We start from the raw sequence: 21,422 nt of genomic DNA on the forward strand, positions 1-21,422 counted from the left end.
GTACCAAAAATTTTTTACCAATCCCAATGTGCCTCCTTGTCAAGTTTAATAATGAGTTGTGTATTCAAAGGTGGCTTGGGATAGTTTTGTTCATTCATAAGGAAGGAGTTCTAGTTCATTGTGTTTTCCTAAGTATAAAACAATATAAACTTCATCATTAGGAATCCACAAAAGCCATTTATTGGACCTTAATTGTGTTATAGTATTATTGGAGTTCAGAGGACCCCAAAGAAGAGACTAAGCTTGTTACTCTTCCCTGCCCACCCATCTATCCTTAGCTGTGAACTGTATCTTTGACAGTTCCCCCCCAGTCTGTGAAGAGGGAGGAAAGTGTACTACATAACCTCATATCCCAAGGAGGTTACATAGCATTATAAAACAGGATTAGCAAGACTGGCAAAAAAAAAAAAAAAAAGTAACAGGTTTTTAATCGGATTTTCCACTTTATTTTAGTTATTCAGTTGTTAACTTTTCCTTTTTTCCATAATTTGTATGGTATTTTACTGAGTCTCATCACTCAGTAGACTTAGGACACTATCTTTCTTTTCCCCAGCTATTGAAGTTCTGGGAGTTCTCAGGAGGACTTGAGCTCTCTACTTCTGTTTCCTTACACAAATTATTTTGTTTTAAGGAGAAAATAAGACATTTCTTAAAATTCAAATAGGACATAATTTATCACAAAAATGGGTAGGATTCTCGTATAATTTACAATCCAGTTTCCAATTCTAATATACGCACCAATTTAAAAGTACATCAAACCATTCTGGAGAACAATTTTGAACTATGTGCAAAGGGCTATAGAACTGCATACCCTTTAATCTGGCAGTCTCACTACTGACTCTGTATCCCAAAGAGATAAAAAATGGGAAAGAATCCATGTTGGAATACACAGGAGCCACCCAGCAGTGGCTACTGGAGATCCAACCCAGACCTGCAGAATGGATCTCCTCTTGTGAGAGGATGATGACCGAGAGGCAGTTGCTATTATCTGACCTCTCTGACTGAGATACTATTGTGTTGTCTGACCTCTCTCCTCTTCCCTCTGCCTCCAATTTATCTGATTCCCAGGCTAAAACACCTCTGTCAGCAAAGGCTGCCCTGCAACTCCTTCAGATGCTATGATCCACAGCTGTGGAGGTTCTCAGAGAATTGACCTGCCCCTTAACAAATCCACATGTGCAAAATGTTTGTTGCAGCTCTTTTTGTAGTAGTGCGGAACTGGAAATTGAGTGAATGTCCATCAGTTGGGGAATGGCTGAATAAATTATGATGTATAAATGTAATAGAATATTATTGTTCTATAAGAAATGAAAAGCAGACTGATTTCAGAAAAGCCTAGAAAGACTTACACGAACTGATGCTAAATGAAGTGAGCCAAACCAAGAGAATATGGTACACAGCAACAAGAAGATTGTTAAGATCAACTGTGATGGACTTGGCTCTTTTCAGGAATGAGGTGAGTCAAGGCAATTCCAACAGACTTGTAATGGAAAGAGCCACTCTTATCAAGAGAAAGAACTATGAAGACTGAATATAGATAAAAGCATAGTATTTTCACTTTTTTTATTTTTTGCTGTTGTTTTTTCTTTCTTGTTTATCCCTTTTGATTTGATTTTTCTTTTGCAGCATGGTGAATATGGATATAGTTTAGAAGAACTGCACATTGGATTTGAGGGAGTAGAATGAAGAAAAATATGGAACATAAAGTTTTGCAAGGGTGAATATTGAAAACTATTTTTGCATGTATTTGAAAAATAAAAAACTTCAAATCATTATTGATCAGAGAAATGCAAATTAAAACAACTCTGAGATACCACTACACACCTGTCAGATTGGCTAAGATGACAGGAAAAAATAATGATGAATGTTGGAGGGGATGCGGGAAAACTGGGACACTAATGCATTGTTGGTGGAGTTGTGAACGAATCCAACCGTTCTGGAGAGCAATCTGGAATTATGCCCAAAAAATTATCAAATTGTGCATACCCATTAATCCAGCAGTGTTTCTATTGGGCTTATACCCCAAAGAAATACTAAAGAAGGGAAAGGGACCTGTATGTGCCAAAATGTTTGTAGCAGCCCTGGTTGTAGTGGCTAGAAACTGGAAAATGAATGGTTGCCCATCAATTGGAGAATGGCTGGGTAAATTGTGGTATATGAATGTTATGGAATATTATTGTTCTGTAAGAAATGACCAGCAGGATGAATACAGAGAGGACTGGCGAGACTTACATGAACTGATGCTAAGTGAAATGAGCAGAACCAGGAGATCATTATACACTTCGACAACGATATTATATGAGGACATATTTTGATGGAAGTGGATTTCTTTGACAAAGAGACCTGAGTTTCAATTGATAAATGACGGACAAAAGCAGCTACACCCAAAGAAAGAACACTGGGAAACGAATGTGAACTATCTGCATTTTTGTTTTTCTTCCCGGGTTATTTATACCTTCTGAATCCAATTCTCCCTATGCAACAAGAGAACTGTTCGGTTCTGCAAACATATATTGTATCTAGGATATACTGCAACATATCCAACATATAAAGGACTGCTTGCCATCTAGGGGAGGGGGTGGAGGGAGGGAGGGAAAAAAAAAATCGGAACAGAAACAAGTGTCAATATAAAGTAATTATTAAATAAAAATTTTTTAAAAAAGGGAATTACAAAAAAAATAAAAATAAAAAAATAAAATAAAAAACTTATTAAAAAAAAAGAAAAGTACTGAGATCTCTAATACTTTTAGGCTTTTTAATAAGTCAGTATAACTTGAATAAAATAAAAGGGCGTCATGGGCAACTACTTGTCCTTGTAACAAAAGCTTTTTCCAGTGTCCTTTTTTTTGCCTGCTAACCCATCTCATAAGCATGAGATCCAAACCTCAGTACTGGAAACCCATTTCATTACTAAATAAGCACTATATAAATTTTATGTCATTTTAAGTTCATAATAATAAATAAGTTGAGATCCAGATTCAAAGTCACAGGACTAGACTGTAGTGCTTAGGATTAATAAAGCCTGTCTCTGCTTTTTTATCATATTTAATAAACTCACAAAGGCAGAGAGTACTAATCAGGCAGTAACATAGTCATTTATAAGCTCCAAACAAGATTTTAAAATTGTGTTCCCTGTGTTTTAGTGTCCAATTAGAGACACATGATATTTACACTTCTTTGCTAGGGGAGTGGGGGAGAAGAATTTTCTGACATTCAAAGTATGTTCAGATATAAAACTTGGTTTTAGTTACTGGTTGTAGTCAATGTAGTGCCAGGAAGTAACTGCATGGTGTAACTCACATAGAGATTTTGCAGGCCTCGCATTACCTTCGAAAACCACAAATTAGCATTATCTATGTTGTATTACATCTTTATTTAACTAAACACTTCCCAATTATATTTTAATTGGTTCTGGGTCTTTGCAAATGCCTGAGTGACACTTCTGCTCTCAGACTGTTAATGAAATGGATACAAGTTTTGGTCGTTCCCAACAGGCTTGAAAGTCTCAAAGTGTGTCTGGAGAGTCAGCAACTTGGAAATGGATGGGGGGGAGGGGAGGAAGGGAGAGTGCATGGGGAGAGTAGAACCACCAAAATTTATAAAGACCATCCCCTAAGCTCCTATAAGGGCTGGGATTTACAGCTGCTAACAACCCCACACACCAGCTCTTGACTCTTTGTCTCGTTGATTATTCAGACCTAAGAAAGTGATGGAGAAAATATTAATGATGCGAATCAACTTTAAAACGTATCCTGTGTTCAAACGTGGTCATGTTGACCAGGCTGCGCTTGCCTTCCTGTTGTGTAAACGGGCAAACCAATTCAGTTAAATCTCATTTTCCCCATTTGTCACTTAGAGAGGTTCAATGTAGGGTGACCTTTAAGATCTCTCCTAGCTTCTTCAGTGGTCACCCCTCCTCTCCTTCCCACCTTTTGCACCTAGTCCATTCTCTCTACCCCCACCCCGGGTTCAGTCAATTGGAGCCGGGGTGGAATACTATCCTCCCAATCCTCCTTCCCCCTCCTCCCCTGCCTGTCCCTCTTCCTCCTCCCCCCAAGCATTTTGGATTGGTCTCCATAGAAACCGCGGGGGCGGAGGTGGTGGCTTCTCCGGGGCGCGCGCGCGCGCGCGCAGGAAAGGGGTCGAGCTCGCTCCCGTTCTCTCTCTCCCCATCTCTTCCGCGCGAGCGGGCACGCGGGCTCCCGTCCCGGCGCGTGCCGCGGCGGCTCCACCGCAGGGCCCGTTGCGGGCTCTATCCCGGGGTCCGGGGCCGTTTGCGAGGCGACATGCTGAGGCGGAATGTGGAAAGCCGGTAACAATCTCCCCGGGATCCGAAACAGGCTGATGGGAGGGAGCGGAGAAGAGACCGGGCTCTCCCTTATTCTCCTCCTCTCCCTCCCCTCCTTGTCTCCCTTCTTTTTCTCTTCCTTCTTTCCTTCCGCCGTCCCCTCCTTCCCCGGAAGGGATCCCTTCAATAATGAAGGCCCTCTCTGAGACCCGCTAGGCACTGGCGGGCAGGCCTTGTCCGGGCCCTGCAGGGGCGAGGTCCTGAGGCCTAAGGGCGGTCTCCAGCCGGGAGAGTCACCTTTGGGAGGTGTGGGGGGAAGGGCGAAGGGAAGAAGAAGAGGGGGCCCCCGCGAGGCCTCATGTATGTCTATGTGTCGGTGGGTGCACACGTCGCCCTCTCCAGGGACGCCCAGACCAGACAAATGCAAGATGCGGTCTCCAACGTGGAGAAGCACTTCGGAGAGCTGTGCCAGGTCTTCGCGGGGTACGTGCGTAAAAAAGCCCGGCTGCGGGATAAGGCCGACCTCCTAGTGAATGAAATCAACGCCTACGCCTCCACCGAAACGCCCAACTTGAAGCACGGCCTCAAGAACTTTGCTGAAGAGTTTGCCAAACTTCAGGATTATAGGCAAGCCGAGGTAGGAAGGGAGCGAGCGGAGGAGGCCGCCCAGATTTGTGCCTGCTCTGTAATGCGCGCTGGGAGCTTGAACTTCCATTTGTTGTGGATGATGATAAAAATATTTAGGGTAGCAACTTCGGGAAAAGTGATACTTGGATGAAATGGAAAGAGCCTGGCTTTTCAATAAATTTGGTTCAATGAACATTTATTAACATTTTTACATAGTAAATTAACATTTATTAAGCATCTACTATGTATCAGGTACAATACTATGGAAGAGGGAAGGTGCAAGGTGTGTCCTGGTCCTTGTACCAGGGAGAATGGCAAATGCAAAGTGGACTCTAGTCTCTACCCTCTGTAAAGGAAGTTTTGGGGAGGAACACCCCACCTTGCAGCCATCCAATCAGGGCAGAGGAAGCTGATCGAAGATGGTGTTGCGGAACATGATGATGAGAGTAGAAGGGATGACCTTGTTCCCTAGACAGAGCTGCAGGTAGCAAAGTAGAGTGAGCTTCCCTGGCACCTTATGCAAATCATTATTTCTGAACTTGATTGCATGGAGTGTTTTTTATAAGTAATCTGAAACTCAAAAGATTGCCCTTCATAGAATCTTGCCAATTGTAAATCCTAAATATTCGTGCTATGCTATGCCACGGCTATGGCTACTTCCTTTCACAAATTTTTTGGCTGTGAATGGAGAAAAAGAGGATTTATATGTATAAATGTACAACTCTGACTGGGGAAAAGAATGTATATGACTAAGTGCTGATGCTGCCTCTTCTGATATCTCCCCAGACTACCCTTCAGCTTACCAAAGCAAATTTATAGTTGTGTGCCAACCTGAAAGAAGTTGGGATATCTTGATTTATGCCATGGATACTAGTAAACTACATAGTAGCATATTGATTATTTTTATAGTATTTTTCTTTATAACAGGGCAAAGAGCTTTTACTTGATTTATTTCATTATGTTCATATAATTATAAAGGTATTAAGAAGAGGGACAGATTAATTGGTGCCTCAGAATTGGGATTCCTGGGTGGTATATTTTTCATTTGTAGATGCCTTTTTTTCCTTAATTTATTACCGTTCAAACAGGGTATAGTATATAGTGCTTCCCATGACTTCTCAGAGTTTATATTCAGGTGATGGGTTATGATAATTATACAAATTACTATTATTATATTTTTTTTGCTGAGGCAGTTGGGGTTAAGTGACTTGCCCAGGGTCACACAGTTAAAAAGTGTTAAGTGTCTGAGACCACATCAGACCTCAAGTCCTCCTGACTAAAGGGCCATCTAGCCATTATCTTCTTTTAAAGGCTTCTTCTATAAAACTCCCTTTTGCAGCAAAATGAACCTTCTTTTATTCCCCACACATAACATTCTGTCTCCTTACTCCATTCCTTTGCCCAGGCTGCCCTATTTCCAACTTCACAACCTCAAAGTCTCTTTCATGCTTCTCTTAATCACTTAATCATTTATATCCAAAATCTTGTAATTTTTTGCTCAGCAACTCTCACATAATCCCTTTTCCTTCCATTCACAAAATCACCATCCTAATTTAGGCACTAATTAAATTGCATTAGTGTTTCAATTTGATGTCTTTGTCTTTTCTCTAATATACTACCATTAGTTCAACTGCCAAATTGATTTTCTTAAATCATAAGTCTGATCATATTATTTCTTTAATCACTAACCTCCAAATCCCTTAAAGCTCTTCACAACTCATCCTTTCCAGTCATGTTACATTCTCCTGTCTATCACATACTCTTTCGATCCAGACATACTGGCCTGGTTACTGCTTCTCAAATCACATCTCTGTGCCTTTGTATTGGCTTGTCCCTGTACCTGGAATGTTTTTCTCCCAAACTCCCAATTCATAGAATTCCTGGTATCTATAGGCCTGGAGTCAAGAAACCTGAGTTCCCATCTAGCTTCAGACACTTTATGAGCAAGTCACTTAACCAAGTTTGCCTCAGTTTCCTCACCTATAAAATGATCCAGAGAAGGAAAGGAAATGGCAAACTATTACAGTATCTTTGCCAAGAAAACCCAAATGGGATCATGGAAGAGTCAGACTAGACAGAACAACATATGGCACTTAAAATTACTTTGCTTTCTTCTGTATTTATTAGTTTATGTATATCATTCCCCTTATACTATGTAAATTTCTTGAGAGCAGGGGCCTTTTTTAGATTTTCCTTAAGTCTTTCCACTAAGCATAGAACCTAGCACATAATAAACACTAAATAAAAACTTGTTGATTGGATTATCTTATTTGGAATGTCAGTCACTAAACATTTTTTTAAGCCCTTATTAATGTGCCAGGCACTCTGCTAAATTCTGAGGAAACAAAGAAAGGCAAATCCTAGTCCTTAAAAAAGTTCACATTTTAATGAGGAAGGCAAACTTACAAATAAATTTATATAAATAAACTACATACAGGATAAATTGGAAATAATTATAGAGGAAAGGTACTATTATAAAGAAAGACCAAAAAGGCTTCTTGTGAAGGTGGGATTTTAGCTGAGACTTGAAGGATGCTAGAGCATTCAGGAAACAAAGATGCGGAAAGAACATTTCAGCTATAGAGAACAAACAGCCAAAAGAAATGCCCCAAACCTGGAGAATGGAGGGTCTTGAAGACCAAGGAATTTATTTGAACTGAAGACCAGTAGAATTTATTAGATTTAAAAGTACTTCTGGTGATTGTCCTTAGGATTTATCTAGAAAAACATGTTTAAAAAATCAGGCATGATTCTTTAAAAAAAAAAAAAAAAAAAACTGACTTATCCTAGTGATTGTACTCAGATAAAATTAGTACTAGATTTAAATTTTAATTTAAAGTATTTTATTCCTATATTTTGTTTCACTTAACACTTTACAAGTTATACTTTATAATCTTTGCCAATAGGTTGAAAGACTTGAAGCCAAAGTAGTTGAACCTTTGAAAACTTATGGAACTATTGTGAAGATGAAACGGGTAAGTACATGGGATTTCCATTCTTTGTTACTAGCTATTCTGGGAAGAGTTGTTTGTACACAATTGCCAGTGATTGTTTTATTTAAAGTACATGGAGTAGAATGAAAGGTCAAGTTACCTTTTTACATTTTGGAAGATGATTACCTGTAACTAAATAAAATTAAATGAAAAGCCTGTTTTTGAAAAAAAATTTCAAAATTATAAAACTACAAATGTAAAACATTCTGATTTTGCTTAATTTCTATATGCAGGGTGTTCCAAAAGTCTTAGTATAGTTTTAAGCAATTAAAGCTATTAAAACTGCACTAAAATTTTTGGAACACTTTTTATGTACAGATTAGTCTTAAAAATATAGGCAGTAAAATTATTTTTAACTATATAATTGTATTTCCTTCCACTAAAGCCCTGCTTACTATAGCGAGGTGACTCCATGTTCTTAAAGACATTCCCAGTTGAGCCTAAGTTCTGACAGATTCTACTAACTTGAAAAGGTTCTGTTTGACTTCAGCAGTGGATTTTGTGTTTTCTGTCTGAGATTTCTGGAAGCTTAGAAATAAAATCTAGTCTTAACTCATATTTTACTATTGAGGTAATTGAGACCCAAGAAGTAACTTTAGAGGTCACATAAGTGGCAAGCCCAGAATTCTAATTTTATTATAGCAACAGAGCTAAGGATAAACAGGGTTACCACCAGAGCATTACCACCTGGGTTGAAATCACCTTTGAAGCTCATTAAGCTTTTGGCTCATCTTCTTCTAAGGTAGGGCAGAGTTGTGATTTAAATATTTAGAAGTAAAGTCTTTATTGCATGGATGATACTGAAATTCTTAAAGTTTTGCAGAAATAGTTTTATTTTTTGTAAAAAGAAGAGCCTTGTAAATCTGGATATGTATAAAGTGTGCAAGTCTGAATTCTTTTAGTAAAAGTATACATATTAAGCAAAGGACGTTTTCCTATTATTGTAGCTCTGAGTTAATGAGTAAATAAAGCAATAACTTACCAAAAAGTAAATATGTCTACAGGAGGATCTCAAAGCAACTCTAACAGCAAAGAATCGAGAAGCTAAGCAGTTAACTCAACTAGAAAGGACACGTCAGCGGAATCCATCAGATCGGCATATTATAGTATCCTTTCAGTTTTGAAGAAAAAAATTAGGTTGTAATTTATTTAATAAAAATATAATCTCCTTTGAAAAACTGTCATTTTAGTTTCTGTACTTACTGTTGTAAGTATATATGCAGAGTGATTGGAGAATTGAATTCCAAATTTAAAAGGATTTTAGATTTTCTTTCCCCATTTTAAATATTAATTGTTAATTGACTCCCCTACACAATTCTCTAAAGAGTTTCTAGAAAATCTACTAATGAGATATCATTTTGTATAGTGACAATTTTAAAACCACAACAGGATTTTCATGAGCCTAGGAGATTTGATGTCCCAAAATATAAAGTTGGCTTGTAGAACTCCAGTTATTCATGAGTTGACTAAAGTCAAAGCATATTATCTTATTTTTACAAAACCATTTTCACAATTTTTCCTTATGCTTATTTTTGGGGAAGAAAGTAAAAGTTTTCCTAACATAACTCACATATACTTTTTTTTAAAATCAGTTTTGAAACAAACACCTATTCTATAACTAACCAAAGTTCTTTGACTTCGGAATAATTTTAAAGATTCAGTCCCATCCCAAAAAATAAAATGAGCAATATAGAAATTCTAGAATAAAACTTAAGAGTTTTCTCATTTAACTGCCTTCCTCTTGGATGTGCATTGTTATTGATAATTTTACATGTAACAGGAAATAGTCTCTGGCTGCTTTCCTGCTTATCTAGAAAAAAGGAAAAAAAATAGCATCAGTTTTCAATACACTACCTCTGTCTTTTTTCCTTTTCTAGTTTTTGTCTCATTTTCTTTTAAAGAGTTTTTATTTTTATTTGTTTTTATATTACCTATATTTCTGACTATAACCTCCATTCTTCCTCTTCCATAGCCATCCCTTATAACAAAGAAAGAGAAGAAAAACAGGTCAGAAAGGCTAAAAAACATCCCCCCCAAAACTTAACATTATATACAGTATTCCACACTTATAATCCCCTACCTCTGCAAAGAATAAGGAAAGATATCTTCTAGTATCTCCTCTTTGAGGCTTGATTTGGTCATTGTAATTATAAAACATTGTTTTGATAATTTTGTTGTTCTTTCTGTTTACATAAGTTGTCATATGCTTTTCTGATTTTTTCTTACGTCATTTATATCAGTTTATAGGTCTTCCCATTTATCACATGATCTTTGTCTTAACTTTATCATATTTTTTAAGCATTCAGTTCTTCTTTCACCTCCACATCCCATTATCTCATCTACCACTGTACAAAAATACTGGAGTTATCTTTCCTTCTGAAATATTCCAAACCCCAATATGCCTTCATCCATTCTCTCTTCTCCTTCATCTAAGAGATGGAAGTGGTTATTCTTATCAAAGCTAATCCCTTTGTCCCAATTATACTATCTTATATGGCCTTGACCTTGCTGTTGCACTTATCAATCCTATTTTTACTTAAAATTTATAAATTTCTCCTGTACCAGTTACTCTTCCATAGCCATAGTACATTTTTAGTTCCCATGAGCAAGTTAAAGTATTATCTCTTTCACTTACAGCCTTCTACAAAAATTTATTGATCCACTTTTTCCATGTCGTATCTTTGATTACCCCTTTCTAATGTCCATCATTTGTTCCTCTTTTTTCTTCTGACCCATAAATATACATATGAGTCTTAGACTCTCTTTAACTTCAATATGCTCTTAATCTGTATATATTATTTCACATATAATCTTGTAAAATCTTGAAAGAGACTTCAGAGGTATTCTGATTGAACCCATACCTAAATAAGAATCCTCTAATCCAACACACAAATTGAATAAAATTTCTGTATACAATAAAAACGGTTATTCAGCATTGACTTGAAGACCTCTAATATGAAGAACTCATTACCTCCTGAGGCGACAAATTCCATTTTGTAATCATTCAGATTTTTAGGAAGTTTTTCTGATTTCAAACCTAAACTTCTCTCTTTTGTATGTATGTCAGATATACCTGGATTTTCTCTTCTCGCTAACATTAAATTTTAAGATGGTTTGATTAGCTTCCTCATGACAATGTGCCAGTAGCTGCTTTGATGTATTTGGTGGTGAGAATCAAGGCTAAAGTAGAAGTACCCCTCTTGGTTCTTCTGGTTTTTGAAGATTAAGTTTATTTTTAAAGGAATACAGAAATATATTATTTGCTCTGTTTTGGACAATAAAAGCTTTTAATAGCTATCTGAACAATTGAAATTCCCCATCATGCCTTTGTATTGGAATTCTTCTGTTTCTATTTCTTGTCCAACTTGTCCATACTGTCATCTTATACTAATAATACATGTGTTGATCCTTGTACAAATGTTCTATATTGTGCTTTTTACTCTAGTAGTACAGTCACATGAGAGTTTATATTTAATATACTATTGCATCTTATCTTCTGTTTCAGTTTCCCCTCAAGCCTCAGTGACATTTGTGACATCAAATTTACCTCTTTGTGTTTGGAATGTTCTGTGCATGGTTGGTTATATTTAAAGAAACTAATTTTAACAGAAAAGAATGTTTTATTAATTGATTTTAATAAAAACCTGTTTTTACAGGGGAAAGTGATGATATAAACGTCACCTAATTTTTAAATGATCACTATTTCTAAATTGTCACAGTGTCACAATTAAGATTGCATAACTTTATGCAATTGAAAATTGAAAATATTATGTTCTCTTTGAGAATCTTTTTTTTTCCTTTATAAACACTTTCAGTCACAGGTGGGTAATCGCTTGGTATTTCTCAAGATGGATCATTTAAAGTAAATTCTTTTTGAGTTTTATCATAAATACATTTATCTCTAAAATCCACTGTCTGAGGCAGAGGTGAAAAAATAGTTTGCTGGACTTGGAATCAAAAAATTCTAGTTTGCCTCATTCACTTACTGCCTCTGTGACTCCAGGCAAATAATTTTAATGCCTCTTAGCCTTAGTCTCCTCATCTGTAAAATGATGATAATAATAGCATTTGCTTCACATAATTATTGTGAGCTTCAAATAAAATAATATATAGTTTTTTGCAAACTTTAGAATACTTTATAAAAGTTAGTGTGATGCAGCAGATAAATTAGCCTCCAAGTCCCACCTTTGATACGAACATTGAATGGCAAGGCACTTAAACTATCAATGCATTAGGCAACTTTCTTAAGACTCTTGAATTGTAGAGAAGATACCAATCAGCATTAATAGAAGGAATTTCCTATACTAATGAAATCACTGGTCCAGTCTCTGTCCTCGGCATTATTATCCTCATTGTCATCATCATTATCACAAAATCTCAGAATAGGATGGGAACTCAGAGGCATCTACTCCAACCCAACCTGAACAGGTATCTATCTCCTCCACAGGATCCCTAATAAGTAGTAGTATTCAACTTTATCTTAAAGACCTTACCACTATCTTTAAAAGTAACACAGTCAATTTTTGATACAATTCTAATCATCAGATTTTCTTCTTAAAATTTGTTTTAATTTGCCTCAATAGTTTCCATACATTCTTTCTAATTCTATACTCTATTGGAACAAGTAAAATACCAGTTCTGCATTATACTTTTCTACCCACAGTTCCTTCTGTGTTTTTGGGCTAAACAAAACAAATCTAATATCTGTCCCACTTGACCACCCTTAAGATATATCTTTCCTATGTTTTCTGTTTTCTTTTTCTTTCTTTTTCTTTTTCTTTTTCTTTTTCTTTTCTTTTTTTTTTTTTTTTTTTTTTTTTTTTTTGCTGAGGCAATTGGGGTTGAGTGGAATTAAGTGACTTACCCAGGGTCACACAGCTAGGATGTGTTAAGTGTCTGAGGCCAGATTTGAACTCAGGTCCTCCTGACTTCAGGGCTATCCTTCATAAACACTTTAAGTCCCACATTTCTGTTCTCTTAAACAGAATTCAGCTAGTAACGAGGTTTTTAACTAATACTGCTTTGGCTCTCGATGTTCTCTGATTTGAAAATGTGCTTTCTAAAATATAGTACTCAGAATTAAATATGGGACTATAGAAAATGTCTGACTAGGGCAGAGTATATTGGAGCTACCACTTCTGTTGTAGACTTGGCCTGACTCAGGTCACTTTGGTAGTTGATCTTTCAAGACTGCAATGAAAATGAGACATCTGTGAGCCATTTAACAATTAACAAAAAGGAAATCTATTTAACTAAAGCATATCTGTGAAATTTCATCTTAACTATATTTGGCCCAAAGTTCTAGGCTGTCTTTTTGAATCCTATTCCCAGTGTATTTATTAACCTACCTATGCTCTTTCTAAAATTTTGAAATATATTTTTTCCAAAATCTGGAACTCAACTTACATTATTCCTGTTTTTTCCCTATTCACTGGCTCTAGAAGGTTATGTCAAATATAAAGAACATAAACTAAGAAGACTAGCAATAGAGCTCCCCAAAAATATATGGCAAACAAATACTAAGGAAGAAGTCACTAATGAAATTCATGGCCCCAACATGGAGTGAACTAAAGAAGAAATGCAAGGATGTCTTTGAGGTTTATTGTAAATACAATTTGAGTCTGACTCAGAAAGATTGTTACATATAACTAACCCAGAGCCACATGTGTTCTCTGAGGTGGAGAACACATGTGGAGAGCTTCTGGATGAAGATTGCCATAGAAATAGAAGCACTGTTGTTGGTGGAATATGACTTGGCAGAAAAAGAAGTCGATGATAAATTCAAGATAATCAAGCCTTATAGCCTAGGGCAGGGGTCCTCAAACTTTTTAAATAGGGGGCCAGTTCACTGTCCCTCAGACTGGTGGAGGGCCAGACTATAGTAAAAACAAAAACTTTTGTTTTGTGGGCCTTTAAATAAAGAAACTTCATAGCCCTGGGTGAGGGGGATAAACGTCCTCAGCTTTTGCATCTGGCCCACAGACCGTAGTTTGAGGACCCTTGGCCTAGAGGCATAATACAGTAATGCTAGAAGAATTTTCATTTATCCAATTATTTGCTTAAGCTCTGTGTCAAAAGCAAAGCAGACAATCAATAAAGTAACTTTAATGGTAATTTATTTCATCCTTAAAAATGGGGAGGAACTCTTAGGGAAATTGTTACTTTTCACCAATAAGGAAAAATTAGTTGTTAGATTGGAAATATGTTGTGGGGAGAAGCAAGAGATGACTATCCTAAGAACTGCACTCTTTTTTTAGAAAGCATTTCAGAAAAGTCAGAGAATAGTTAGGAGACTATTGTAGACTAAAATTCTATAAAAGAAACCAATTCTGGAAACGTGGGAAGTTCTCACAATTAAATACTAAAGAAGAAAAGTTATGATGATAAAAAGGATTTGTATAGAGAACTATGTGAATACACAAGGAACTTATTGATGAACTTGGATTTTAGAAAGATGTGCAGATCAAAGGAGGTGAACAAGCAGTTTTTAAAAGGAATCAAAGTGATAACAAAAAAGTTCCAAATCCCTATTAATAAGAGAAATACATCTCACACTTATCAGATTGACTAAGATCCAAAAATGACCATTATTGAAAAGGCTGAGAGAACATAAGCATGTAGGTACCCCATTGGTGGAGTTAGGAATTGGTCTAATTCTGAAAAGGAAAAAGAAAAGCCCCCAAAATCACATTATGGTAACTTTGACCCAAATGTACCTCAAAGAGATCAAAGAAAGAAAGGATCTTTATGTAGAAAAATACTTACAGCAACTCTTTATAAGAGATGTTTCCACTCCCACTGACACTCTCAAGAATTCAACAACTAGCTTTTTTTCTTTTTGATAAGAACTAGGTATAAAATAACAGTTCCTTTCAGTAGTCCCTCCACATTTTAGGAATCCTGAGCAATATAAACTAATGAAGAATAAATAGAATCTTGAAAACAATTTATACAAAATCAATAATTTCTTTTTTTAAAGCAGTTTTGAAAGACATGAAAACTCTAATGCAAAAGCCAACCATGATTTCATAGGATCAGTGATGAAACATGCTACCCCCACTTCCTAAGGGATAATGGAGCCAAGGTGTAAAGTGACCGCTGTTTTTGGCAAATATGTAGATTTTGTTTTGGCATGACTGCTTATTTGCTTATAAGGATTGTGTTTTTCCTCTTAATGGGGTTCGAGGAGAAAGAAAGGCAGGGAGCTATTTATAGAACTGCCTCCCAAAAAAATCATTGAAGCATCTTTAAAAATGTACATAAGGAAACAAAAGGAAATTCAGGGAAAAGCTCAGATAAGTAGGACAATTTTTAAAGTAACATAATGAATTTACTTTATATATGTACATTTATACAATCAAACTATTTAATAGAGGATCATTTTTATATATCTTCGAGTTCTACTTTAAAGAAATGATCTTTGGGATGTTAAAATCAGAATAATTTTGTTTAAAAGATATGTGGAATATGGAACAAGGGCAGACAACATAAGATAAATAAAATGTTATGTCAGAATCCTTTAAGAGTAGTTCAAAAGTATAAAAGCCCAGGATAAAAGCTGCTGAGACTGGCAAGGCCAAAAAGGTCTTTTTTTTTTTTTAAAGCTATGCCAGGAAAAAATGGAAAATCAAAGTAAGGATAGGGCTATTTCTGAAGTAAATGAGATAATATTAATAAATGGCGAAAAGAAAGTTGTTAAAATTCTTGTTTCTTTTCCTTCAGCCAAAAAGAATGATCTCTACCATTCAAAAATGAACAGAAATTGGTATAGAAGCATATAAAACTGATCAAGATAAAAGGGTGGGGAGAGGAGAGAGTGAAAAAGCATTTCAATGCTTTCTCTGACTTTGAGTCACCAGGCCAGATGAGCTACATCCCATTGTATTGAAATAACTGGCAGATGAGATTACAGAGTTGCTATTACTGGAGAATAGAGATAATGCAGTACTCAAAAGAGGAAAATGTTTTTCCAGTTTTCAAAAAACAAATGTGGGGTCTCTAAATACTAGTGAAGTTTGACCAAAATGGAACTATTAAAAATTCTAAAATAATAGTGAGCATTAGAAAAAAAGCAGTGATCAGAAATAGTGAGGATTACTTGTCTAAACCTTTACTTATTTTACATTACCTAAGCTGCTAGAGAGAGGTATGTTGTGATTGTTTCCTTGATTTTAGAAAAATGTTTGGTAGATTTAGAATAAGTTGAATGCTGATACTATATATGTCATTGATGATTCAATATTATCTTGAAATTAGTTTTCAGGGATCTTTGTTCTTGTTCTATTAAATATTTTCATTAATGACTTAAAGATAATAGTGATATGATTATCAAATTTTATAAATGGCAAAGTTAGGAAAAACAGTTATCATGTTAGATGATAATCAGGATCCCTAAAGATCTTGTCATGCCAGGCTAAACTATTGAGCTGAAGCTGGTAAGACAAAACTTCACAAGAATAAATGTTTGTTATTGTTTTCTATTTTTTCAGAACTATAAGCTCTCCTTCCCCTCCTTTTTTTTCTTCATTCAAAATAATAGATAATTTTGCTGGCTATATATATATATATATATATATATATATATATACAAACACACACACACGTAACTATATACATATAAACACACATATCCCCACACATAGACACATATCTTTCCCATCCCTACTAACAATTCGCTTTTATCCTGCTCCTAACTTGCTTTGCTATTACTTAACCTCTCCCCACCCAAGGATCTCTTGTCTTCTTCTTTCACTCTGCTTCCCTGTCTGCAGATCTCTCCCCCCTTACTTCTTTATAGATTTTGGAGGGTGCTATACTCTTCATAGCATATATACAGTGTTTCCTTTTTAACTCATTCCCAATGTGAGTAGGTCATAAGAATAAATGTAAAATCTTAAACTTACATTTTTTTTTTAAATTTAATTTCACAACTAAAAGCTAAGAGAAGGATGACTGGGTGACAATTCATGTGAAAAAGTCTTTTAAGGTTTTTTGTGAGCTACAAATTCAATAAATGCCAGTAATGTTACCATGATGACCTAAAGAACAAGTGCAATCTCAGACTGCATAAAGAAAAACTGACTGCCTCAGGACTAGGAAATGGTGACCATTGTATAATTTTCTGCTTGACACTCATCTGGAGTCTTTTCTTCAGTTCTGGGCTCCCACATTTTAAGAAACACTGACAAGCCACAGAGCATTTAAAAGAAGACAATAGAAATGGAGAAGTGCTTCAAGATCATGCCATAATTGGAGACATTTAGCTTGGAGAAGATATGGGGGACAAGAAATATTTTCAGCTGTTTGAAAGACACTCTTAAGTAGAAGGAAGATTTGATTTGTTCTGTCTAGACTCAAAGGAAACTGTTAAAAAGCAATTGGAAGAAGTTATAAAAAAATCAGATTTTAAAAGAAAAGGTTTTTTAACATTTAGAACTTTACAAAGAATATCTTCAAGTACTTTTTGAGTTTCTTTAGGAAGTAATAGGTTCTCCCCTCGAACCCATCAAGCCAAGGCTAGCAGACTTCTTGTTGGAAATATCAGGAGGAGTTCTTGTTCAGATGTGAATTGAACCAAGTAACTTATGAAGTCCCCTCCAGCTCTAGGATTCTGTTTTGGGGGTTGAGTTAAGCTTTGTTTGGTTTTTGTCAGCCACTTGCTTTTCAGTGATTTCATCTTTATTGAACCCCATATGATGCATATTCATTTTCTAAGGTGAGTGGTAGACCATACTGTTGAACACTTGTATTCTGACTCAAGGGGTGGTCTTAGTATTGGATTTGTTTTACCCACAGTTCAATAATTTAAAATAATTTCAGTGGCAGTGTATTACTATCCCATTATATCTTTCCTAATAGGCTTAGAAAATTAATTCTGACATCCTTTTTGTGTGTGTTTTCTGTGGATATTTTTATAGGCAGAAACTGAATTACAGAGAGCTACAATGGATGCTACCAGAACAAGTCGGCATCTAGAAGAAACAATTGACAATTTTGAAAAGCAAAAAATAAAGGACATAAAGGTAAAAAGCTTGCTGATAAAGGCAGCACTAAAAACGCAGGTTCAGAATCACACTATCTTGAGCCTTCATCCTGGTTTTGTACCTTACTGTCTTGGTGCTAATTGCTACCTTTATACTTCATTTCTTTATGCCTTAGTTTACTCATTTGTAAAATGAAGGATTTGGACTAGAGAGTTTAAGGTCTCTTCCATCCCTTTTGTGACCTTGTGATCTTTTGTTAAGTTTTAAAAACTGTTTTTTTCCCCCAGAAATATTATTTCTACTTTCAGGATCTAAGGCTACAAAGTCATAATTCTTTGAATTTAAAATTTTTGCAATCTTGGGGCAGCTAGGCACAGTGGATAGAGCACCAGCTCTGAAGTCAGGAAGACCTGAGTTCAAATCTGGTCTCAGATACTTAACACTTTGTATGACCCTAGACAAGTCACTTAACCACAGTTGCCTCAGCAAAAAAAAAAAAAAAAACAGAAAATAAAATACATGCAATTTTTCCACTTATAGAAAGGTTTATTGCTAGAAAAAGAACTGAGTCAAAACAGTATGTACAATCTACTTTTCCATAGAAATTATATAAAAAGTTATGTTATTCACAGAAGTCCAGAAAGCTAGTTTTTTTAATAGAAAGAACTACAATCTTCCCTAAATTATCTTTATATGTAGCAAATCTTTTTTCAAATATAGCTATCTTAATTAAACTGGACACAATAGCCAAACATATAAAGTTGTATGTATTATATGATACTATACTTAACTCTAATAAGCCTAATAACTATATATAATATATTTAACAGACTATAATCAAGAGTATAGAATTTAGAAGGGCCTCTTTGGAAAGATTTTCACAGGCTCTTTTGAGATAATTTGGGAGCAGTCATACAGGTAATATGTGTTCTTTTGAGAAACTTAGCAAGAAATGATTTTTCTTCATTTTCTTATCGTCAGTTTCTTTGTAAAAAGCACAATCATTTTCTTGTTGAGTTGTCATTTAATTCCTGACACATATGATTGTTTATTCACTGATTAACATTAATGATTAGCCAAATCTGACATTATCTGCCTTTTAAAATAAATGAAGCCACTCTTAATTTTGCACTGAACTTTAAATATTTTAATCTCCTATTATGATGTAGCTTACCATTTTAGAAGGAAGATTTGTGTTTAAGAGATGGTCCCTCCAGTAGCCCAAATTCATTCTGAATCAACAAAATGGAGCCTTTCCATCTCAGCTACAAACCCTATACTTTGTCCTATAATGGCAGATTACAGTGATCTTTAGTAGACAACCTCTTTTGCCTTTTTATCATCTTTAAGAATTGAATAAGATTTGAATATGAAGTGGTGAGCCCAATATCTCTCTCTCTCTCTCTCTCTCTCTCTCTCACACACACACACACATAAAAAATATGTAAAATTTAAATTATGTGTGTAAATTTGAATGACTATTGTTCTTTACAACAGCCCTTTGGAATGGCTATATGCTTATTCAAATGAAAATGCTATTGCTTAAAACATTTTAGGAATTATTATTTTGGTACTGTTACCACATGGGGAAATTGTCCTATTTTTTTGTTTTGTTTTGTTTTTGTTTTTTTGTTGAGGCAATTGGAGGTTAAGTGACTTGGCCAGGATCACACAGCCAGAACATGTTAAGTGTCTGAGATCAGATTTGAACTCAGGTCCTTCTGATTTCAGGGCAGTCTTATTATTTTATAGCCAAACATTACTCTCTCTGTCTCATTTTCTTTCCTGCTTTTCTTCCTTTTCTCTTCCCTCTATCCTTTCCCTCCTTTACCCTCTCTCCCTGTCCCCATTATATTTCCTTTATATACTCAATCTTTTGTCTTCCTTTTCCCTTCACTTGTTGGAATGGGTAGGAGTGATAGATATATAGATATATAGGTCCTGAGATATAAGATTAAAAGGGGTATATCTCATAAAATAAATTAACTAAAATAAGTTGATGTATTATGCTTGCCTGACTTCTTTAAGTACCATAATTAGCAGTTTGAATGGAAGTTGTTTATCTGTTGCTAGATAATCTGTTTTGCAGATTATTCAGAGGCCCCTATAGAGGCCCATCCCAATTCCTGTTTAGCTTTCCAAACATAGCTCTCAACTGTGGTGAACCCAGGAGACAGGCAAGACAAAATATTTTTGTAGGGACTGATTTCTGCTGTTAGTCTAGGAGCAGAGAACAGGGAAGAAAATTAACCCTAAAATAATTAGCTTTTATTTGAAGGACAGAACTGGAGACAGACACCTAAGTTAAGAAATAGGAGTCTAACATGAATTAAGTTTAGAAGCTTCCTTTTTTCAGCTGCTAACCAACAGTTCATAAGCTTTAACCATTGTTGTAAAAAGCAGAATTAATTAAGAAATGGTACAGAGGACTTTTAAATACAAATATTAATGTCTACTTGCTCCTCTAGCAGAGGATCCATGAACATCCCCACTATTTTGTGTCTTGAGTTGAATATGGTTGTACATTTTTCGTAAATTTGTTCCTTGTTAGAACTTCCAGCTTTCTGGTAAAAAAAAAAAAAAAAAAAGAAAGAAAGAAAGAAATTGTACTTTTAATAAATTTTCCTAGTTATAATTTCAAAAATCTTGCTTTTAAGATTTTGCTTACATGAACTGACCAGTAATATATTACCTGCAATACTATTTTTTCTTTCAGCTCCATGTGCATAATTCCTTTCTCTTCCCCACCTCCATTAGTAGACATAATTAAATGTCAGTTAAACATGAGAAAAATAATTTTCAAACTTAGACAATGCAGTTTTAGTGGCATAAATACTACAAAGTTACAAAAAAAGAAAGTTAATTTAAATTTATTTTAAACTTATTTAGCTTTGAATTTTGAATATTAAATGTTTAGTTTTAATTTTAACAAGATAGGGCACCCTATCATTATGCCTTTCCATGTGGAAAAACTTGTGGATGCCATTTTTCCAGACTGCTAGATTGGTAGGGAAAGATCTCTTACTTGGCCACTTCATTCAGCTGATTTCTCTACATTAGACTTGGGCAGGATGAAGTTATGTTAGAACTCTTAAATATGTTTCAGAACATCATTCTTGGATAATTTTAAGGTTAGGATTACAAATGCATTCATTTCAGTTACTAAGTAACAGTAGCTGGTGAAAAGTTTTTACAAAATTCAAAAATCAACAAGAGTGGTAACATAAAAGATGATTATATTGAATTTTAATTTTAAAAAATTTAATTTTCCAGATGGTTTTTGTAAGTTTATAATATTCATACTTGTTATTAAAGTTTTAAGCTACATTAAGATTTTTGGGACACTCCAGACTTGTGAAATATCAGATAATTAGAAAACACAAACAATAACTCCTCTTCTTTTAAAAGAAAAAAAATAGTACCATAAATTAGAACTTTCCATGACTGTTATTTTTCTAATGATTTAGATATTTTCTGATATCTGATTCCTTAAATTAGAGCTTCCAACTCAATGGATTAAGAAAGGAGTCT

At 35.2% G+C, this 21,422-nt stretch overlaps 1 protein-coding gene across 3 annotated transcripts in view; it reads left to right on the forward strand.

The window, feature by feature from the left end:
* The first annotated feature begins 4,150 nt into the window (after nt 1–4,150).
* Nucleotides 4,151–21,422, forward strand: part of CIBAR1 (CBY1 interacting BAR domain containing 1) — a 30,229-nt gene continuing 12,957 nt past the window's right edge. For 2 of the 3 annotated variants that reach the window (XM_051970861.1, XM_051970862.1), the window contains exons 1-4: nt 4,151–4,312; nt 4,691–4,925; nt 7,822–7,890; nt 17,826–17,930. In XM_051970861.1, the coding sequence (XP_051826821.1) occupies nt 4,287–4,312; nt 4,691–4,925; nt 7,822–7,890; nt 17,826–17,930 (435 nt within the window). In that variant the 5' untranslated portion in view covers nt 4,151–4,286. Of the gene's footprint in view, nt 4,313–4,690; nt 4,926–7,821; nt 7,891–8,912; nt 9,015–11,723; nt 11,730–17,825; nt 17,931–21,422 lie in introns of all 3 variants that reach the window. The other variant, XM_051970863.1, reaches the window with a different exon arrangement.

This window comes from Antechinus flavipes, chromosome 1 (genome assembly GCF_016432865.1).
Source record: "Antechinus flavipes isolate AdamAnt ecotype Samford, QLD, Australia chromosome 1, AdamAnt_v2, whole genome shotgun sequence".
Lineage (NCBI taxonomy): Eukaryota > Metazoa > Chordata > Mammalia > Dasyuromorphia > Dasyuridae > Antechinus > Antechinus flavipes.